Source organism: Pempheris klunzingeri, chromosome 2 (assembly GCF_042242105.1).
Source record: "Pempheris klunzingeri isolate RE-2024b chromosome 2, fPemKlu1.hap1, whole genome shotgun sequence".
Lineage (NCBI taxonomy): Eukaryota > Metazoa > Chordata > Actinopteri > Acropomatiformes > Pempheridae > Pempheris > Pempheris klunzingeri.
Genome location: NC_092013.1, coordinates 27,396,970 through 27,419,321, shown reverse-complemented (window position 1 = coordinate 27,419,321; position 22,352 = coordinate 27,396,970). Strand labels below are relative to the sequence as shown.

At 39.9% G+C, this 22,352-nt stretch overlaps 1 protein-coding gene across 1 annotated transcript; it reads right to left on the bottom strand.

Annotated features, from left to right (window-relative positions):
- Positions 1-2,863: 2,863 nt before the first annotated feature.
- Positions 2,864-20,683, bottom strand: stmn3 (stathmin-like 3). The gene is made up of 5 exons (XM_070843091.1): positions 20,611-20,683; positions 8,056-8,151; positions 7,068-7,246; positions 5,027-5,222; positions 2,864-3,168 (listed from the first exon to the last, which is right to left on the bottom strand). Exons 1-5 carry the CDS (start codon positions 20,627-20,629, stop codon positions 3,113-3,115), a joined length of 546 nt encoding a protein of 181 aa, XP_070699192.1. The 5' UTR covers positions 20,630-20,683; the 3' UTR covers positions 2,864-3,112.
- Between the last annotated feature and the right edge of the window lie 1,669 nt (positions 20,684-22,352).

Below are 22,352 nucleotides of genomic sequence, written 5' to 3'. Positions count from 1 at the left end.
ATTATGTTTTGCAAGGGGAGACTTGCTACCTACTCCTAATACTTTTAGCTATTGCTGGGCTTGCTTGTGCAAGCAGGATGAGGCAGGAAACAGTCAACTTTCAACTTGTTGGGTGAGTTCTTTTTAAGTCATCAGATGACATTGTTAACCGGTGGTGTGACTCATAGTGTGAACCACACCATCTCTAGATGTGGTCTGGATGATCCAATCACATTCTGTTCACAATGCATGCATGTACACCTTGCATTAACATGAATGTTTCTTTCTCCATGCAGGATATCTAGGTACAGATCATGTCACAGCCAGGCGGCTTTCAGAATTGCTTTGTTACACTGAACATTACATTTTTGTGCCCATTTTGTTAAATAGAGATGAATATAGATTAAAACATCACTCTAAAACAAGTGGCCCTAATCAAAAAGAGGATCAAAAACTTCATAAGTAACTCAGTTTCCACAGAAAAGCCCCAAAGATCATCAAATTCACAGTCACAAGGTTAAAGTCAGTGGTGAAAAGTAAATAAGAATATTTGCTCAAGTACTATACTTAAGTCTAAAAGTACACATACTTTACATGAAAATATCTATTTAAAGCAACTACTTTTTATTCCAGAAATTACAATTTTGCATACCCTCCCTGTCCAGTTAGAACCACATATCCAAAGTTGGTGATTTCGAATTTGAGTTTGAGATAAACTGGAGGCTGAAGTGTTCCTTTGAGGGCTGAGAACATTCTACTTCCTAAGCTAACTATCTAAAACTCCCTTGAATCATCTGAAAATTACATCATCACCACACTGAGAACTGAAAACAAATTCATTTGGACACAGGACAGTAGCCGCTGCGTGCAGCCTGCAGCCTGCAGCCTGCACCTCATGTCCACGAGGCGGCGCACTTTCACATGTTTTAATGCAACACAAGGAGCATCTATAGGCGGCAACACAGACAGGATGAAGTCAGTGGCTCAAACGGCTCAATCGACCGGGAAGTAACATTTAAGTACATTTTGAACCATAATTATTTGCAGCTTGGGGCAGGTTACACCTTCAAAGGCCTATTTATTGTTGTCTGCCTACAATAAAAATTCTACTCCCATGTCCATAACTGTAAGTCAAGTTTACTGTCCATAATATTACTGCAACTGCTACTTTACCTACCACTGCCACTGCCACTACTACTGCTAGACAACCTCTGCTATTAATGATGAAGACTAATGCAATAACAACAACAACAACAACAACAGTAATAACAACAACACCAATAACAACAACAACAGTAATAATAATATTAATAATATTAGCAATAAAAATAATAATAATTACGGGCAAAGAGGCAGATCTCCTTAAAGGTGGTAATATCGCAGAGACAAACTGAGGTACTCCACCCCATCTGAAGCTCACGTGAGACTTGGCGGAGCAGCTAGAGCCGGGTGTGAAGGTGCGCACTCACCGCTCTGAGAGAGAGAGAGAGAGAGAGAGAGAGAGAGAGAGAGAGCTCTCCCTGGACTGGATCACATCTACAGCCTCTCAACACCTACGGACTCTCTCATTATATGGAGTCGCATAACCGGTGCAGCCTGTCTGACTTAGGTTTCGATTTCCCTTATTTTGCGTCAGCATCAGGTTAGAATGGTAAGCATGCGCGCTCTGTGCCCCCCCCCACTAGTCACAACAACCATCCCTCTTCCTCATTTCAGCCTTAGATCTCATGTGCAGCTGCATGTCCTTGCACACGAAGCACGCCTTCTTTAGAAACCGCCCTGATGACTTATTTTACTCCAAATGACCAACAGAGGCATAACCAACATTTATGTTTGTTAGACATAATAATATAATAATCTAATTTAAAGTAATGTAAGATAACCTTTTAGATACATTATATGGTACTGGAAAACTGCTCAGCTTCACATGGAGTTATAAGAGATAATGTAATCTACAGAACATAACGGCATAACAGGAGGTTGGAACAAGGAGATCCAGGTCTGTCAGACAGTGTGGGAAATATTAGTCTTCTTTCAAACGAGCGTGAACATGACGGTTCAAGAGGTTACAGCAGTCTACATTTATGTTCTGGCTGAGCACCCAGCAGCCACCTGTGCAGCATCTTTCACTTCTTCGTCTTGCCCCTCAAAACATTTTCTGCATTCAGCTTGAAATGTAAATTAGAGAAGTTCTTACCCATCACCTTTTCTCTGATGTCAAAGTGGCATTCACCCTTTAAGTCCACAAGTACCAGGAATACTTGCATCACATATTATACGTTAAGTATGAAGCTACCCATGTGTCTAAAGTGGAAACATTCAGAGTTGTCCCTTATAGTAGTTGGCCCTGGTATTATTCATGCCGACTCTCTGTCACACTGTCACATTTTACTGGGACGCTTAAATGGAACGGAGCCAGCGTTGATGTTATTTGTAGCACCCATGTTTTCTTACTATGACAAGCCAAAATGTGTGCTATCAGAAGGGCTTGATAATGTCTCCCAGTGTTATAGACATTTTACAACTGCTTTCACAAACTGATGACTAAACTGATCTTCATGTGTAAAATTGCCCCTTTAAGAAGTCAGAATGTAGTGGTGGTAGTGAAATGAATTCTGTTCAGGTATCTAATGAACTTCTTCATCTTTAAACAATTCAGTGTATTTTAATCCTTGTTTGGCACCATGACAGCTACTGTATATGGGAGGGGGGGCCCTAAAAGGCTTAGTGCAGCCCTGGCAGGAGTCATGACAAACTCACAGTAAACTATTGTGGAAAGAAACTGACAGTTATAAACAGTTAAACTACTTTACTAAAGCAGTTATTTTACATGTTATTGGCCAGCACATCTTCTCAGTCACACATAAACCCAACACAGACCATGTTTGGCTCAGGATTGGACTTTATTTCATCTGGACACGACTGCTATCGGGAATATGTTTCTGCACTTCCAAATGTGCGTGGTTTACCAAAAATGAAACAGATGAGTAACATTATTTGGTGCTGATTAAGTACTAGTTTGAGACCTGAAAGGTGCACTGTAGGATGATATTGGTGAATATTGAACAGGAAAACTTTGACACACAGAAGATTTTCAAAGTGAGCATCCACTGCCAGAGTGTAGAAAACGTATTCAGCCGGAGAGGTCGGCCTGACGCTCCTTGTTCCTGCGTACCTCAGTGGCATGGACTTCCTGTGGAACAGAGTGATAAACAGTCAGAAACACAGGAGGTATAATGAAACTTAATGGTGATGATGGTGGGCCTTCTGAGGAACATGAAACTTAAAGGCTTTTTTCATCACTAAAGACCAGAAACATGACCAACATTTCAGAGAAATTACGCAAAGATACAGAAACAACAGAAGAGAAACAAAGCAATGATATTTTCACACTAATTAACATAATATGTTGTATGCAGGGCTTGGCTTGATGACTGTTGCATGTCAAAAGTCATTTAACTGCTTAACTGTTTTGAGCTAAAAACTTGCAACCCACTGAAGCTTCAGTTGATTCAGAACGCAGTGACGCTGATGTATTTAGACTTTGTTTTGACCATATTGAAATAACACCTCCAGGGTCCTAGGGTGCATTATGTGTAAACCCTCTGTGTTTCTGGTTAACTGGTTTCTGTTCATCACAACCTGTTTACATGCAGCGGTCTGTTTTTTTTGCTCTGTGTGACTGTATATGAACAGAATTGTACACGTGCAATATCATCATGTGCAATAGTTGCCAAAGGTTTACTGTTTACTCTCAATTCACTTTGTTATTTATTCACTTCTTGTTTACATTTTGTACTTATTTTATTTAATTTGTTAGACACTATTTCTCTGCATTTCACTCAGACACTACACACTTAGACACTTTACACTTTGTACTTTGTACACTTATTTTGATTTTTATTTAATTCCTTTCTGTAATTGTGTATACTGCTTCAACTTTTTTTATGATATTGTATTCTGGCAAAATAATTTCCTTCGGGATTAATAACATTGATCTTATTTTATCTTATAAGAAATATAGAGTGTATAAGTGTAATATAGAGGAAATATAGTTTGAGGCCCAACAACATACAGTACCTGCTTTCACCCACCATCTTCTGCCTGTTGTCAAACATTAGTCAGAGTGGCTAGTTAACACTCTTAGTCACTCCAAGTAACTGACTTGCATGACCATTGCTCATGCAGTGATCCCTTTAAACTGTCTTGACTAGTGTTATTATTCATTTTTTTCTTTTCTTTTTTTATATTGAAGTCTTTTTCACAGGGGACATATTGACCACACTATAGGTTTAAATGTTTAAATGAAGGATGGCTTCATTTGTTTCAGCTGCTACAGTTTCTGATGTAGCGGCTGAAATGTGTGATGTGATGACACTGTTGCACCGTTATGTGAAAAAGAAACTAGCTGAGCAGTGTTTGAGACTGTCAGCATGGATCCCTGCACCGTCTGGACTACTGATGAGTACAACTCCCCTCCCTCTACAATACTTGTTAGATGACCATTAAAGACATTTAGACGAGAGAGGAAGACCTTGCTACACTGATCAGCTGCTACACAATAATGGGTGGTGTTGGTATTTCCTGGCTTCCTGTAATGTTCTGATGTCACAGTGTCTTAAAATACCAAATCCGCTGCATTTCATGAGAAGTGAAACAGAATCTGCCATCAGGACTAAGTCAGTGAATGATTTACATCCAATCCATGTAAAGCAGCTTTATTTTGACAACAACAGTGTGATGCATGGGTGCATTTTCTCTATCAGTCCTTTTATCAAGTAGCTTTAGTTGCCCAATCTTAACTATCATTGATTTAAATGTAACCAAAAGGGTCAACTGTACATTCAGATTTCTTATGTGTTTGAACACTTGCAATTTATATGTTAAAATGGGATTGCATCCAGTTTGTGCAGTTGTCAAATGGTCCAAACTTTGGGGGAGAAACATCTGTCACATATTTTTCATACCCTCAGTCAGATTGTTGCCGTTGGTTGTGTGACTGTATGAAATTTGATAAAATAACATTAATATCACAGAAGGGGGACACTTGCTTTCTCACGGAGCCGCTGTTTGAGAGCGTTGAGGTGGGACTCCCGGTTCTCCTTGCTGACCTCCATCTTCTGGAAGAGCTTCTCCTCTGTCTTCTTGCTAAAGATGTTGCTCTCCTCGCGCGCCTTGTGGAGAACCTCCTGCACACGCTCCCTCTTCTCCGCCAGTTGCTTCAGCACCAGGGCCTCCTGGGACTACAGCAGGGTGGGGGTGGGGGTTGTGGGGAGGGTGGGGGGCGGTGGGGTTTCAGATTTCGGCAGACACAGAGGGAGGAGTGACCGAGATGAGGATGGTGGTTATGGGAGTGGCAGTAGGGGTTTGGTTAGGATTCATGCAAGCCAAAAACAAACTTTATCAAACAGAAACAGTGATGTTGGTTTTTCTTTTAATTTACTTCGCTGTATCACTAATGAACCAACATACATCTGCAGGGCTTGATGTTGCATTTCAACACTCACTCTGACTCATGGTGTTTTGAAATAAAAAACTGCCACCCACTGAAGTTGCAACACAGTCCCTCATAAAACCCGCCAGGTATTATCTGCTCTAATGAGCCACTTTAATACCCTTTAGATTGGAGAGAGCACACTGTACTGCTTGTTTACAGCACAATCTGTCACAATCAGCTCTGTTATGTTGTCTAACTGGCATCGTGCACACCCTGCTGCTTGTGGCACTCCCTTCATTCCAAGATCATTTCGATTAAGCACTTCTTTGTGACAGTACTGTAAATTGCATTGTGTTTAAACATTCTTCCTCTTTCTTATATCTATAGTGGCTGATGAGCAATCTTATTTACTCCATTCTTCTTTTACGTTGACATCCGATAGTCACTAAGGGAGGATATTGCAGTAGAAAACTGGGGAGCTTAGGCGCTAAAACACAGCAGATCTTAGAATGATGAACATACCGGTTAGAGCAGGATTAGAGGAGTTACATATAGTTATTTTGAGATTAACTGGTGCTTTTAGCTGCCACCCATTTAAAAGTCTGGAATCTGGAATCGTACTTAATTATACAGTAACCCTGCCAACCATCTTACATCTAGCAAACCTGTTTATCATTGTCTGCTCAGACTGTAGTGTCCAGAGGAGCTGTGCTTTGATTTCATTGCAGCTTTACAACTGGTTAATCTTGAACTGAGAAAGACATGTGATCCCTGAAGCCCTGTCACAACACATTAACTTAACACATTTGGGAGGACTTAAATTTAATTCTCTGTCCAATCAGAATAAAGCAAAGGGTAACATAACCTTACAACTCCCAAACAACCAAGACAAGGAAACGAATGAAAAGGGAAGCACTTGGAGGACAAAGTTGTGCCTCAGTGGGGCTGAGAACAGATAGTTTAAGAGGAAACTGAGCTTTCTGGGTGCTTTTGCTCTTGTTCTGACTGTGAGATTAGAAGACAGATATAAATCTCACATCTGTGTGTTGCCCTTCCTGTTGTTCTCACTCGTCTCTCATGATTACTCAGGATTACTGCCACTGCTAGCCTTGTACTCATTTCCTCCTCGTGTCTGAGGTATTTATTATATGGAGTGATTTGACAAATGACAAATGAAACCACATACAGAAAAAACTTGGCAACAAACCAGTGTTAAAATTGATTCTATGCAGACCTTTAGGATTTGTCAGATGTGGTTTGTAAACATACTATTCAAAGTTGACCTTTCCCAGCTCTCTTTCACTGCTACATTTGTGTTTTTTCAGCACTGTGTCCACCATTGTCTTAGCTTTCTCTTGGATGTGTGCTTATAATCGGCCACCTGTTTGTTATTTGCTGGAGATTACACATCCACTGCCCAAAGACTGATGCCTAGAAACACCCCAAACAGCAAGATAAGAAACTTCAGGCAGAGGGTAGGGTCTCTGCAGGCAGGCGTAACACTTCTAGTGGGTCATAAGAGATGATGGAGAGTTTTTTTTTTTGCATCAATCTGTAAATTTTTTTAGGAATATCCTACTCATTCTACCTTTACGTCAAATAAAACAAGAAGATTACCAATGGTACTCCATCATCAGACCACGCTGCTCACCTTCCTCCTCTCCTCAGCGGCCTCCAGCCTCTTCTGGAGTTCCTCCAGAGACATCTCCTTCCTTGGTGGGGAGGGCAACAGCTGAGGCTGGCTTTTATCGCCAGACTGATCTGGATCCTTCAAGATCACCTCAAACGATTGGCCAGAGGCTCGCTTGTTCAAGCCCTTCACCTCCAGGTCTGACACAGTCCACACACAAACAATAAAACAAAAGTGAGCAAGTTAGTAAGTTAGAAAGCTGCCTGTCAGGATCAAATATTTGCTTTCTTTCTCACATATCTGAGGGATGGGGGATACATCCCATAAAAATACAGTATTTAGGGTTTATGGAGCTGGCCATTAACATCCCTGGCTCAGGTCCAGTTGGGAACCTTTCCTACATGTCACTCCTCATCTCTGTCTTTCTTCATTTCCTGTCATCTGTCTACTTTCAACTATTGAAGAGAGGAATACAAATGCCCCCACAATATAATTCAAAGGAGCTGTGAACACACCATTGGTAGTAACCAGATGGGGTAAAAAATGTAAATGCCTAAATATAACCTAAAGACTGAAAACTTGAAAAAAGTGTGGCAGTGACATGGCCTAAGGTCCACACACACTGTACACGTTGCAGATGAGCAAAGACATGTTCTTATAATGTACTTTTTCAGAGCAGCGTAAGTAAACTAAGCAGATCCTTAGTTTAACTAGCAGATCCTGAGGTAAACTAAGCAGATCCTTAGTTTACCACTCAAAAGCAGCTCCCAAAGGATGGTGACTGCTCTTCGTTCTTTTATCATTCTTTTATTAGTTCATTTATTTCTCTCTGTCAGAAATTGTAGTCCACAGTTGGAGTGGATGCAAATGAGACAATGTTAAAGCCTTAAACTGCAACGACTGACACATCAACATGAGACACACAGTTTGTTTTGGCAGATGGACAGACGGGCAGACTGACAGACAGACAGACAAACAGACAGACAGACAGACAAACAGGCAGACTGACCTCCATATTGATAGAGGCTGTTGGGGTGTGGCTGTGTGTAGAAGCAGGAGCAGAGCAGAGACAGCATGGACATCTCCTTGATCTTGTCTGTGTAGGCTGTTACAGAGAGAGAAAAGACACAACGTTACATCCGAGAACATGCTGCCAACTTTTGGGACAGAATAAGGAATTTGGTTGTGCTAATAATATGATACAACACTGAAAACAATAGAAATGAGTGAAATGGGAGGCTTTTTCTGATGGGTTTCATGGTGCCTTTGAGACCGAAAGGCCTTGGTTTGAAAATGCATCATGTTATTACACTTTTCATGGTCTTGTGTAGCTGGTAGTGAATAAAAACAACTGTGTGGGTGTGCAAGGTCTTTAAATGTTGTAAAAACTCTGCTTTTTAGCCTGCTACCACAAGGCTTGACTGAGTGTAAAAGCAGATTTATCTTGAACTTATCTTCAAATGAAAGAGCTTAAGTTTCTATACTATGTTCTACTGCATTATGACATGAACTGTGAATATACAGATCCGATGTCAGATTTCCCTCCACAGAGCCTGTTTTTTTAGCTTTCAAGATAACATCCTTGTGTCCTTGATACTATCTGAACAATGGCCACACTGTTGAAGTAGAAACTGCTGAAACTCACACAGCTGTGCATGTGTTCAGATTTTATTGGCTAAGGCCGCGCTGAGGTATAATCAGGTCAAACTTTTACTCTTTACCCAATATTGTGGGGAGAAACCAGCTTGTATCTATAAAAATGAATGATAAATGGCTTAGACATAAATTGTCTTTAAGACATATTTGCTACATATTGAAGTGCGAAGAGTTTAAGAGGTGCAGAGGAGCATGAAGTTCAGACTTCCTAATGTGAGCCTTCAGGCCATCACCAGTGCTAAACAGAGAACAGAGCAGGGTAGCATGTCATAAATAACCCACTGTGTGCTGAGATGTCACGCGCGTAACAAAACACACAATAAAGTGCATAATATCTAATTTAATTATTACATATATAATGTAAATGTAATTATAACATTTTATATTATGCACTTTATTTCTATCATTATATGATATATACAATATCTTACAACTCACCATAATGCAGAATGAGTGAGAGCCCTGAGCTTGTTTCCCTGCAACTAGACTGTCCCATCTGGGGGTGATGGGGTGTAATAGAATTTTATCATATCCTCTGTGTGTTATCATATATTCTCATGATCATCAGTTCTTATATGCTTGTTTAGCTTACATGGTCTTAACAGTATCTTCCTGGGAACTCCATTTTGAAGTGACCTTGAAGATCAAACAATGTTTCAACTTTACTCCCTTCGCCTCAGTCTTCTGCACAAGCAAAACTCCCTTTTCTCTAAACTTAGATAACAGGATACCCTTCCTCTTGGGTTGGAGCATGTGAATCACTTGTTGTGATGAACCAGTAAATTAAGTAGGACTCCTGGTATTTTCTTTTAAATGCAGCTTTCTTTTTGGTGGCGGTTGTGGAGTCTTCTGCTGTCTCATCATTGGGCCTTCCCCCTTTTCAAAGAAGCTCTCCAGCGACTTTTGTTTTCTACTCATTTTCGCTAGGGTTAGCTTTTGGGCTTACCGGTGCAGATGCTGTTCTTGGTTCCTAAAGTCCTCAAAAGTAGTGAGCTTTCAATTATATTCAACTATGATTGATTGATTGATTGCTATGTACAACTAAAGGTACCCTACTGAAGGCTACTCCACTGACTGAGTGTTGTTGGTGGTAGTGCATCTAGAAAGGAAGCAATGTGCCAACAAAGACAGAGAGGTGAAAGAGTGCTAGCTAACAAAACATGTACGTAAACACTGCAAAATAAAGAAAATAATAAAAAATAAAATATTTCAAAATATTCATCACACAGCACTTCCAGGTATTGAAATTGTCTAAGTCATAGCAGCTCCCTTCCCCTGTCATTTGAGGCCATTCACAAAGTAAGAGAGGCCAAGTACAAAGTAGTGGAACCATCACTTTTGATGTCTGGAAGCTTTTATTGCGTGACTAAAACTACTGCACACTACAGTGCATTTTAGGAACAGCTGGTATTTTTAGAAAGATTCTGAATTTTTAACGTGTACTTCAAAATCATCCTCTGGCCCCACAGCCCTCTGGGGGCTTTGTGAGGTGCTTGCTGCTGTCTGTGTGCCTCCTGAGTCAGTGAGTTGGCTCTCTGTAGTAGCCAATCTGTACTCTGCCACTAAATATGATTGCAATAGCCCCTAAGTCACCAAAATCAATAATCAGACTTAATAATAATCAGAGTCAGTTCTCCTGTTGGTAGGACTGGAGCAGTGTTACTGAGTGGGCTGCTTTTCATGTTATTTCCATGGAAAATAGCCTGTAAACACACATCTATGCTCACACTAATACATTCACACAGAGTCCAACATGATGCAACAGACGGAAGGAAAGACAATAGAAACTAAATTTATCTCATCTAAATGTTGCCAACAGGAAATATCACTTTCAGCAGTTACAAAGGAAGAACTTTTACTTTCATGCAGAGCTATTATAATTGCATCCTTTGACAAAATACAAAGCACTACCTTTATATGTATCTATTTATTTCACAAATATATCTTTATTTGGATTTAAAACCCCGGATTTAAAATCTGCCACATTGTCTGTGATGTTCTGTATTCTGCTGTACGGGATTGGTTGTCCATATTTTTTTTCATCATTGCTCAATGGGTCATATTGCACAATTAGAATAATTAATGAAATGTATTAAAATAAAATAAGAAGAGGAGGTTGTTCACTGGGAGGAGTTGACCATTTTGCATGTGTTTTCCACACAGCCCCTCATAAGTCACAGGACTGTTTCAGTGTGTAATGGAAACTTATTTAGCAATACTGGATTCAGACAGAAGTCTCACCTTTCATTCACCTCTTGACCTTTTCACTTCTTTCTTAAGTAGTTTTTGACTGGTAGCCCCTTTTGTATTAGAACCATATCCCTTTTTTAAGTCGTTCTTTCTGTTCCCCTTTATCACTTCCCCTTTAGTCAAATCTCACCCCAGTGGTACTTTCACCCTAAGTTAGACTGAGACCCCCCCATCCGCACCCTGTCTTTGTCACATACATTGCAGAGCCTATATGTGCTCTGTACTATTATCTGACCTCTTCGCAAAGAATGAAATACTCAGAAAGATAACTTCTGTTGCGTTTGACATTATTTCAGACTCATCTAAAATTTCCATAACAATCTATCTATCTCTCGTCCAAATGAAATATTATTAGTTTGACTGAGACTTGGTATCGGCCAGGGCCTCAGATCCACTGGGAACCCGAAGGCCCCAGGTTCACTGTGTGGCAACTAAGTTTGTGGTAATTTTTATTTTATTAAAAAACAGCGCAGTGAAAGCAGGCAGTGATCCAGGGCTGTGGCACATGAAGTAAATCTCACCATTCTTTGAAAGCATTGAGATGTAATCACAGGCAGAGCCCACAATTGTGGCATCCTCACCAGCCTGTTTCCTTGTAGTTACTGAAAATGCTTCAACAGGTTTCTGCCCACAACAAAACCATCTGTTGTGCATTCACATCTATATGCCCAGCGATTGTTCACAGGGGAGTTATTCAGGTTTGTTCCATCAGAGCGGAAAAAACAACTGAACCAGACAGTTCACTTCTTTGGCAACGTGCCTCATTCTTGCAAAGTTTAGTAACTGCAATGTAGCATAAAGCAGTTATGAAATGTTTTTAAACCAACCACCAAGAGCAAATTGATGAATCAGAATCAGAATCAGAATCAGAATTCCTTTAATAATCCCCAGGGGGAAATTGCTTTTTGTTACACACAGCTCCAAAAGAATAAGAATAAGAATAAACTTCAAACACAAAAGTAATAATAATGATAATAATAATAATGATACAAATGATACAAATACCACTACTACTAATAATAATACAAATAATACCACTACTACTAATAATAATATATAACAACATGTACATTCAGAATGAGGAGATGTATTAAATAATACTAATAATACTACTACCACTACTACTACCACCAAGAATAACAGGCAAAAACTAGCAGGAGAGTGTACAGCATATTAAGTGTGACTGTACAGTGAGGATAGTATATTTTGGGATTGATAGAGCATTTTATGTGGGCTGTGGGATATGTATTTGAATATGAGTTGTGTCAATTACCTTCAAACATTAACTAGGTGGGTGTTTATATGGAATTTTATTATCATAATCATATTATGGACTAGCCAGCTGTCAAAGATTAACTTACTGTAGGGTTTTTAGAAAGGAATATGTCGTGGAAAACCTACGCTGGGCCAAATGTCTTCAGGTCATTCAAAACATATCTTTCTTTAAAATTAAAGGGATAATACAGAGTAAACTGACGGAAATCCCCCAAATCATCACTTCCTCAACTTGAGGTCATTGTAACCTTGAAGAAGCTCCCTTGAACCTTTTTCTCCCTCTAAGACACCAATATTAAAAAGGCAAAAGATTTGCTTTTATTAAGCTACTGATTACTTAGAGCTATTATGACTTAAGAAGGTAATCAGACAGATTATAGAAGTCAGGACATTTAATACAGGGTCATAAGTATTGGGTGCAGTCGCAGGACTTATTGGAGTAAAAGCAGGGCCTGTCTGGAGGGTAGACGGGAACAATAAAAACCTTTCGCTTTAAACCTCTCATAAAAAGATTAAAGTTACCCAGTGGAGGTTTTGACCTCTTCCATTGCTGTACTAAGTGTGTCCACATTTTGTTTGTATCCTGTTGTATACACACAATGACACACATTCTCAAGCAGGCAGCATGCTGGATTCACACTCTTCCACTGATTTACAGTTGGTGGAATGAAGCTTGCAGGTAGAAGACGACTACAAGCTTGCGTGGAAATACAGTCAACATGTTTGATAGACTTCAGACACTCTCAATGGGCCTCATTCAGGAAAATGTTTGTATTCATTTTTATAAAAATCTCTCCTTATTTTTTACGTTTGTCTGCACATACTTGTTGCAATTCTCTCATTTCAGCCTGTTGAACGCCACCTACTAATAAGGAAGTGTGTGCTCATAAAATGTAATCATTACCATAATCTATGCGCCCAAAATAGCCTCATAAGGCTGCCTGTTTCTGCTCCGTTGGCGGGTAGAGCTTCAAGTTCAGAGCAGAGCTTCTGCTGTTGGAATTCAGGAGCCAAAAGGATGACAAATGTAGCTGCGCCAGTGATGGTATATGAGAGGTGGTCATATGAAAGTCACAAACATATCAGATGAATATTCTCAGCGATATTCTCGGTGATGTAACTGTCAGGTGTTAAAACAGAGGCCGATACGGGACAGAGAAAGACTCTGCAGCTGTCAGACTGAAAGAACTTGTCCATCAATTGCTGCAATGTATACGTCCCATCCATCCATCCGTTATCTATACTGTTTTTCTGTCAGGGTCGCGGGAGGGCTGGAGCCAATCCCAGCTGACTGGACCGGTCACCAGTCAATCACAGGGCCAACAACAGACAACCACTTACACCTCACACTCACACCTACGGGCAATTTAGAGTCACCAGTTAACCTGCATGTCTTTGGACTGTGGGAGGAAGCCGGAGTACCCGGAGAAAACCCACCAATGCATATGTTTCTGTGTTGAATTAAAAGAGTCAATTGCCAGCCGTGATGATGATAATAGGGTGAAGAGAATATTAATGTCACTATAGGTTCAAGGGAGCCTATCTAAGCGTGACTCACATAACAGGTCTGGAACAGTCTTAGTACGACAAAATGCTGCAGATTCTCTTAAATCACTTGTACATTCCAGCTGTTTCTATGAATGGTTCTTCCATGAGGTTAGTTTCTATATGTTATACTGAATGAAAAAAGTTTACATTTATTTATATCTTTAAGGTGAAATGTGAGATCTATGAAGCCCCTAAAAAACGATCAAATCTTTCATACTTCTTGATAACACTATTGGTGACTATGTAAGCAACAAGTAAAAGTAAATGCTGTGTAGTGGAAGCCTCAAGTATTGAAAAAAATGTTCAAAAAGAGCATTTTTTTACGCAGAGATACTCACAGCTGAGAAGAGAGAAGGTAAACAAACTTTAGAATCCAATGTCTCACATTCGTATCTGACAAAGCACTGGACGGGTTATTTCCCTCCAGCTTCATAGTAAAAGCATTTCTTTCTAACACTATCTATAGCGATCCTGAATTCTTACTATTATTATCATCACCATTAGAAGGTGTCTCATTAATTCTCACAAATTCACTGTAAATTTGTAAATAGTGAGCTTTAACATCATAAACATCATAAATTATTCTAAACCAAACAAAATGGATTATTTAATCACGATGAACGAGAACAATTCACAGCAGTAAAGTTCCAAAAATTTGAATCTTACTTTTCTTATATCAATCTTTTATTCATTAAGTGACGACTGCAGCTAGTCTGCTTCATCGGGACTGTGTGAGTGTGCTTGATGAAATTTGACTGGCAAATTTACCAAACAAATCCTTTTGTCAAATCCCAATTGGCACATGAAAGTATGTGACATCACATTGCATCGCATGCTAAGAGAAAACAGTGTTCCTTTTACTGGAGGTAAACAGTGTGTTATGCAGCTGATTAATAAAATGCATTTTCAGGGCCTTAACCTCCATTACTGAATAACTGATGGCTTAAAGGATGAAGGTTTAAGCACGTACTTAAGGTATATTTTAAGCAACCTTTCGACAAAGTCTATAAACTAACACCAAGTTCATATCAAACTCTAAATTCAGAATTGAATGTGGTGTTTTTTTCCCCTGTTTTGAGGGACGCTTGTCCTCATGTGACCCTGCAAGTCATTTGTCCTTGTACCTCCCTGCACCATGGCTGCAAAACAAACATGTCCCACATGAGGGCTTCTTCCTGTGAGTGTATGTGTGTGTGGATAAGACACAGTATGGGTTGTGTGTGTGTGTGCTGATAAGCCTGCAATAAAGCCTGACAGTCAAGGTCCCGGTGGTTGTTGCCAAGGTGACATCACGGAAGTTGTCTGAGGAGTTGGCTACCTCTCTGCCACAAGCAAATTATATTAAAAAATATAACATGGCGGTGCGTCTCGCTATACAGCCCGGGTCCAACCTATTCTCATTTCATTAAACAGAAATGAGCTCCACAACAAAATGAATATTGAGTCTTGGAACATAAAGCTTCCCAAACAGTCTGTGTGGGTTAATGGACGTTAGTTTAAATGGGTATCAGTTTAAAGTTTTGTGACATGAAATATTTAGATTAGAGGCACAGTTAGGTCTGTAACATCCATTATACATGACACATACAGTCATTTGCCAGTTTATTAGGCGCATCTGGCTAAAACTAGTACAGTCTGCTTCAAGCCCTTCGATAAATCCTCCCTTCATGGAGGTTATAATGTTCAGTTGTAGTTGAAACGGTCGTATTGTTGCTGTTGTGTCAGACTGTGTCGAAGTTTATCTGCCCTTCATTTGATGTTGAAACATGCCATCTGCTGTTCACAAAGGCAGATGCCAAGTGGTTGGTACAGCTCATGTAGCACACTGCACACTGCATGTGTGATACAAACACAAGTATCTGCAGTTTGGTTTGAAGTGCTGAGTATTCCTCAGTCATACAGTCAGGTACTGAGGGCTAAATAAGAGATGAACTGACTTGCTAAGATGGATGTTTTCCACTGAGAGATGTTTTTGTCGAGAGAACCTCAAGTTGCAGGCCAAATATAGAAAACCCTCTCTGAAGAGGCACGTCATGGTGCGTTGTTGTTTCTCCTCAAAACAGGAGGTTCGTTTAAGGTCCCGGGCTTTACTGACATGACAGGAAGAGTGGGATTCGTGCTTTCGCCACGAGGTCATTCATTATTCAGATGCTCATCAGGATGGATGCATTAGTCCCACTCAGCGGCTCTATCACGTGTTTCTTTCTCCGTCTGAGTCACACTGTATCATGACACAGCAGAAGTCTTTCTTCCTCATAGAGAAACTTCCAAATGAAATAAAATGTCCCAATCTGTTGTAATCAGCAGCCTATTCGTTTCAGCTCACAGAGTTATTGTCTGGGCAAAGCACCCGCAGCACAACACGAAATACTTTACTGTTAACATTATTGTTTTATACAAGCCATATACAGTATTTCCCATCTGCTCCATCAACCCAGACATACAGAGCCACTTAGTGGATTCTCAGTTTTAATTGCCAATTAACAGAAGATGAGCAAACAGAGGAGGGATGAGGTTTATGTGACCATATTATACCTCAACATAATGCACATTATTATACACACAGGGCTTTATGAGCTTGAGATTGACAGCTGTAACTGGCTAATTGTTGTTCTGCATGTAAAAGTTAATTTCAAGGCTGACATTAAATTCCTTTTGTTAACCAGATTAAGTGTGATGTAAGTCACAGAGTTACAATAACAAGTTCATATATGAACTAGTCTACCATTTTTTTGGAGAATGGTTCATAAAAAATGTAGATGAAATGATTTTTTGTTTTTACCTGAGAAACACAGTTGGGAGAGGCTACGTTTTTAGCCCTGAGTAGTGTCTGCAAGTACTCCATTTTTAGGCTGTATACGCCCCAGCAACCTCCACCAATAAGGTTGAAAGGCCAACAAAACACACACGGCCTGTTAAGCTCATAGCTCAGAGCGCACAGTAATAACTGAAGATGACTCAGACAAGCTGTCAACAGTTTTAGCAGTTCAGTTTCTGATCATGACAACATTATCCCTTGTTAAACAGGCCTTTCTTGAGTGATGAACCATTTAAAATATAAATGAGTCATGCCTGTGATGGAAAGCTTTTACCCACCTTCGAGTGGCTGCTCAGAACAGCTAACAGCAGTAAACAGTTTTGCCTCCTGTTAACTGTTGGATTTTTTGGCCTTTTTTATATTTATTTATTTGGATGGGCATTTTAGCCATAACGTGCAGCAACTTGAGCTACTTCAGCCTCTATGTGTACAGATCTCTGTTTGAGGTTTTAGGTTGGCATGATTAGATACTGCTCAGGCCCATGCAGCCCTGAAAGAAGCTCTGAGAGACCAGAGACCATTCATTTGTTCATTTCCTTCCTCCTGTTCTTCTTGGGGGAAGATATTAAAACTGGCTATAGAATATAAGGCTAATGGGAAGTGTTCACACTCCCCCAGTGTCCTCGGCACAGTGAGTCAGTGTGAGTGGGCACCTCGGAGGAGTGAGAAGCATTATACACCATTTTGTCAGTGTCAGTCTAAAGTAGGGCAAGGTACCAGCCCCACCGGGCATTTACCAGCACAGTCACCTCTGCTACTCCACTGAATCCTCAAAATGGCTGACTCGTGCACAACAGGGTAATGTTATGAATGTAATCAAGTTTCGGGAGGAAAGGCAAAGGTATTCATCATTCATGTCCAGACTCCTCGCTGTGAGCGGCTGGCACAACAAGACATCAACTGTGAATTCCTGTCTCTTCTTATTTCTTCTTCAGGGCATCTAGCTTCCTGCTGTGTTTTTTTCTGTGGAGGCTAAACAGCCACATGAAGCATGTACACAAAGGGAGACAAGGAACAGGGCGTAGACTCACTGACAGAGCCAGAGTGCATGCAGCATTTGATACATTATTCATCAGTTTGGTGCAAAAGACAAAACCCCAAAATCTGACAAAAACAAACTGCTGCACCAGAGACACCAGCGAAGCTACGTGGACACAGCAGGAAATATGTTGACTATGAAGAATTAAGAAGAATAAAGAAATCCTTTGGGCGTGACAAAGATATACACTGACAAGTACCTCGGCCCACTCTGGGGTACGATCTTGAGACAGCTAAAAAAAGATGAAAGAGACTGGTTGTGGAATTAAAATGACGAGTGAGCTGGGAAATGAACTGATGAGAATTCAAACACAATGAAGGATGAGGAGCTCAGTGATCGCTGGACACTTAAAATGATCTAAAAAGCTAATATAGGTAATATCTCTATATGTAGAACTATGTCAAATTTTACAAAACAACAAGGAAACAAGAAAATTGGTTTGTGACAATTGACCCTGCTTCAACATACTTCAAAGTTAAAAACATTGATTGTGAGCAAGAACTGTGAAAACCTGTGTTGAACATTTTAAAAAGCCTCCAGATAATAGAAAGGCAAACTATCAGTGCCTTGATCCACAGAATATTGATAACTCCATAATTGTGTATCATAGGAAACTTTATAGAGACCTGAGATCTGATGAATGATGTTATAGCTCTGTCTTTATGTGCAGATTCACAGAAGTGGAACAAACTTCCAGAGCACATTAGACCTGCACTGACTTTAGATCCAGGTCAGAAACTGTGAAGTCTTGCACTGCCTTTGACTGATCCTTAAATACTCAACATGACCCATTTTGTCCTCCTATCCTATGATTATATCTGTGCTCACAATGTTTTAATTTCCTGCAAAAAGGTTTCTATTCTTTTAATGTTTACTTCAAAGTTTTCATGTTTTCTTTTTTACAGTTGTAATGCATTATGTACAGTAAGGCTTTGACTCGCCAGTGCACGGTGATATATTATCTTATTAATTTATTATCTTATTGATGTTCAGTTCAAGGATCATTTTTAGGATGATATCAACTAGTAATAAAGATATAAATCACTTTCTTTTTAAACAGCAAAATTAAATGAGAAATTTTGTTTTCCAGCCCTGAGTTGTGTCTGCAGGTGTTGCTTTTAGGCTGCATACAGCCCCAACAACCATCAGCAATAAGGAAGAGCCACCATGGCACAGCTATGTCCAAGGCACTCGCTGCTGCTCATTAAGCTTATTGCTGTGAGTGCACAGTAATAACTGAATGCGACTCACATGAGAGCATCAACATTTTTATCGCCTCAGATTTCCTCTCATCTGGACTTTGATAGCCGAACAGAGAAAGGATAATGTTTCGAGAGACTTCAGGTAGGCAATCAAACTGGAACAATAAAAAACTACTTCCCTCTGGGCAACTATTGGGTGAACTTTGGTACAGACAATCACAATCCTAAAAGGTGGAGTGTTGGTAGAGACCAAAAACAGAGCTGAAAGACAGTTACTGAAACACCACTCCAGATGAATACTAATGTTGCTTAGTAAAGACTGGATGTGTAAACAATGTCTCTTTAAAAGTTGATGATATATCAATATCACCAAGTGGCCAAAAAATAGTATTATTACTGGTTTAAGTTTTCAATTATCTGGTGAAAATTCTCAGCATTTGTCTAATAACTGGCACAAAATATGGTTCCTAATAATCTAAGTGATACTCTGACTTTTCATCTAATGCAAACGTTAGATAACATCTTCAATCGCTCAATACTTTGTGTACACGCAAAGCTGATGACACTCTCATCAGCCTCAGCTTTGTGTTTAGAGCTAATTAGTAAATGTTAGCATGCTAACATGCTAAATAAGATGGTGAATAACATGGTAAACGTTATACCTGGTTGTTTTATTGGTGTGACTTTGGTATTGTCCCCACAGACTGGCACATACATTTGATAGATCAAACCACTGCATACAAATAAGGGCATTCCTGTTTTTCTTGTTAACTCTTTACAATAAATGCCAGGCTGTGTCTGTACAAGAAAACAGAAGGATCAAGAAAGGTGGGACAAATGTTTGTGATTTATTTAACAATTGTTGTGAGTCCACTCAATGATGCGTACCATCACAGGGGAAAAAAGCATTCATTGGGCTTCTGTGGATTATAGAAGGCTTTTGAATTGGTTGATGCTACTCCATTGTCTAAGGTTATTGCCTCAGATGTAAAAGCAAATGTACAAAATGCTGTTTTTACTATAGTATGCATTTAAATGCAAGAGTGTTAGATGTGGTTGTAAATTGCATTGCATCAGCATTTTCTGTGAAATATTGAATATGAATATCAAATATGAATATACTGTATATACACCAGGAACTAAATGTATCTCCACTTTTGTGTTTTTTTTTGTGTTATGTCTGCACAACACTAGTACAATGCATAACACAACAATATTCAAACATTTAACTTAATGACTTAAACCTAAGATTAACTTTTTACCATGTGGTTTTGAGTAATTTACTAAATAGCATGTCAGATCACATGTGAGATGATACCGTAATCATCATATCAGTATCAATTTTGTTCCCCCTTACTTACATTATAAAGTCACCAGAATTCTGATAACAAATGCCATTGCCACCCTCAGTATGAATCTATATATATATAGAGAAATATAGATATAGATCTATATTTATAACCCTATGAATGATCAAAAACCTGCTCTTTTTGGATCAATCTCACTACATTTACATGCCTGTGTGGAACTATGAGAGGGTCTCTTATCTACACCAGAGCCCCAGTGCAATGAGAGAAGAAAACCCTTGTTGCCATGACAATTACACAGATACACAGAGACTCTCTCCACCCTCAGCATTATTAAATAGACTTAAAAAAAAAACAGTCCCTCCCCACCCCCTGCACACACACACACACACACACACACACACACACACACACACTATCCACACTATTTTAACTAAACGGTGATCTAGTGTGGAACATGTTGTCTTACCTGATACTGTGCTGGTCATTGTTGCTGACAGTGGAGGAAGAGCAAAGAGCCGGAGGATGCTGTTGGATGGAGGAGAGCAGAGAATGTGAGGGCTTCAGAGAGAGAGGACGAAGAAGGAGGAGGAGGAGGAGGAGAAGGAGGAGGGGGGAGAGAGCGAGAGAGAGAGAGATGGAGAGAGTAAGGGGGTTGGGTTGGGCATATGTCTGTGCCCTGAATGGTGCAATGCACAAATCTATGTGAACAATGGGTAGCCAGTGGGACTTGGTGTGTGCATGTGTGTGTGTGTGTGTGTGTGTGTGTGTGTGTGTGTGTGTGTGTGTGTGTGTGTGCGCTTCTGTGTTGCTGGCAAGAGAATAGGTGGGTGGGGTGCAGCAGTGGTGGGAGAGCAGTCACATGAAAGACATAATGAAATTTTGAAATGAAATCAAATTTTAGGTATCTCACATGATCTGGAAAGATGATCAGGCATGAAATGCATCTAATCGTCTTAAAAATACTTGATTCCATTAGTTGGCACTTATATTAAGGTGTTATATAGTTTATTGATTTCTAATGGTATTAATAAACTGCAGACTTGAAAGTCAAATAAAGTCAAGGGCACTCATTTCAAGCATTAAAATAGAAGCAGAAAGCTCCATTACCAACACAATTACCCGACCAATGTCTGTTTTTATTTTGATAACCTCCTCCCTGCAGAAAATGTGTATATAGTAAATTAGTAAATGACTTCAGACCAAAACCAAAAAGTCTTATCCTCCAATACTTTCCTACTCTGTCTGTGGCACTTTGTATAACTCTACACCCATTTGTTACTGCTGAGGATCTAAATTTTATAAAAACTCACATATAAAAAATATCATTTACCATTTAAAAAGTCTCAGTAATTTCCTAAAATAGTTGCTCGCTCCAGTTTTTAGCAAACGTTAATCAAACAGGAGGAAAAAGTACATTATTTTGGACTATTTTCAGCAGCGGATTAATCCAAGTTTAGCGCTCTGTGGCACAGAGAAAATAAGAGAGATCAGGCTTTGATACAGCAGCCAGTAGAGACAATCAGAGGGATGGGGTGTGTGTCGTTGTCTGAGAGAAAGCAGGATGGAGCTGGTGGAGGAGGAGCATGTGGGAATCCTCTCAGGGGGGTGGTGACAGTAGGGAGATTTTGCAGGGAGGGGCTCAGGGGTCAAAGGTCACGAGGAGTATGAGACAGGGATCGTTGACTTCTTGTAAGTGAAGCGATGTTATAGACTGGAATGATGCACAGTCACTCCGAAGACATGCTGAGATGAAACGTTGTGGTTTGAATATCCAGTGTGTTTTAATGACGTTGGCAGGGTCAGCCTCCTCCTCCCACAGTCTGAGCAGACATTTTATCACACTCTAGTTTTTTCCTCTCTTGTTAACCAGCTCGTACCGGATGACTTACGGTCTGCTGTTGCCTAGCTGTGACAAGTGAGAATAATGTTGATTAATCATATATCACATCACCAGGCCCTGCATTGATTTAACACCACTGAGGAAATTAGGACAGGTGCACTTGTGTGTGTGCCAGAGAAGAATTAGCATTTCAAATGGACCATTGATTCCTGCTGCCTGGAACAATACTGGGTGGGTTTTAAAGCAAACCACAGAGGAAGAACAGGACAGATCAGATTTGTAAATGTCTCTGTGCATTATTTGTGGGAGGAAGATGTCAGACGTGCAGAGAAAACACAGAAAACCTAAAGTCTGAAAGCAAAAAAGCA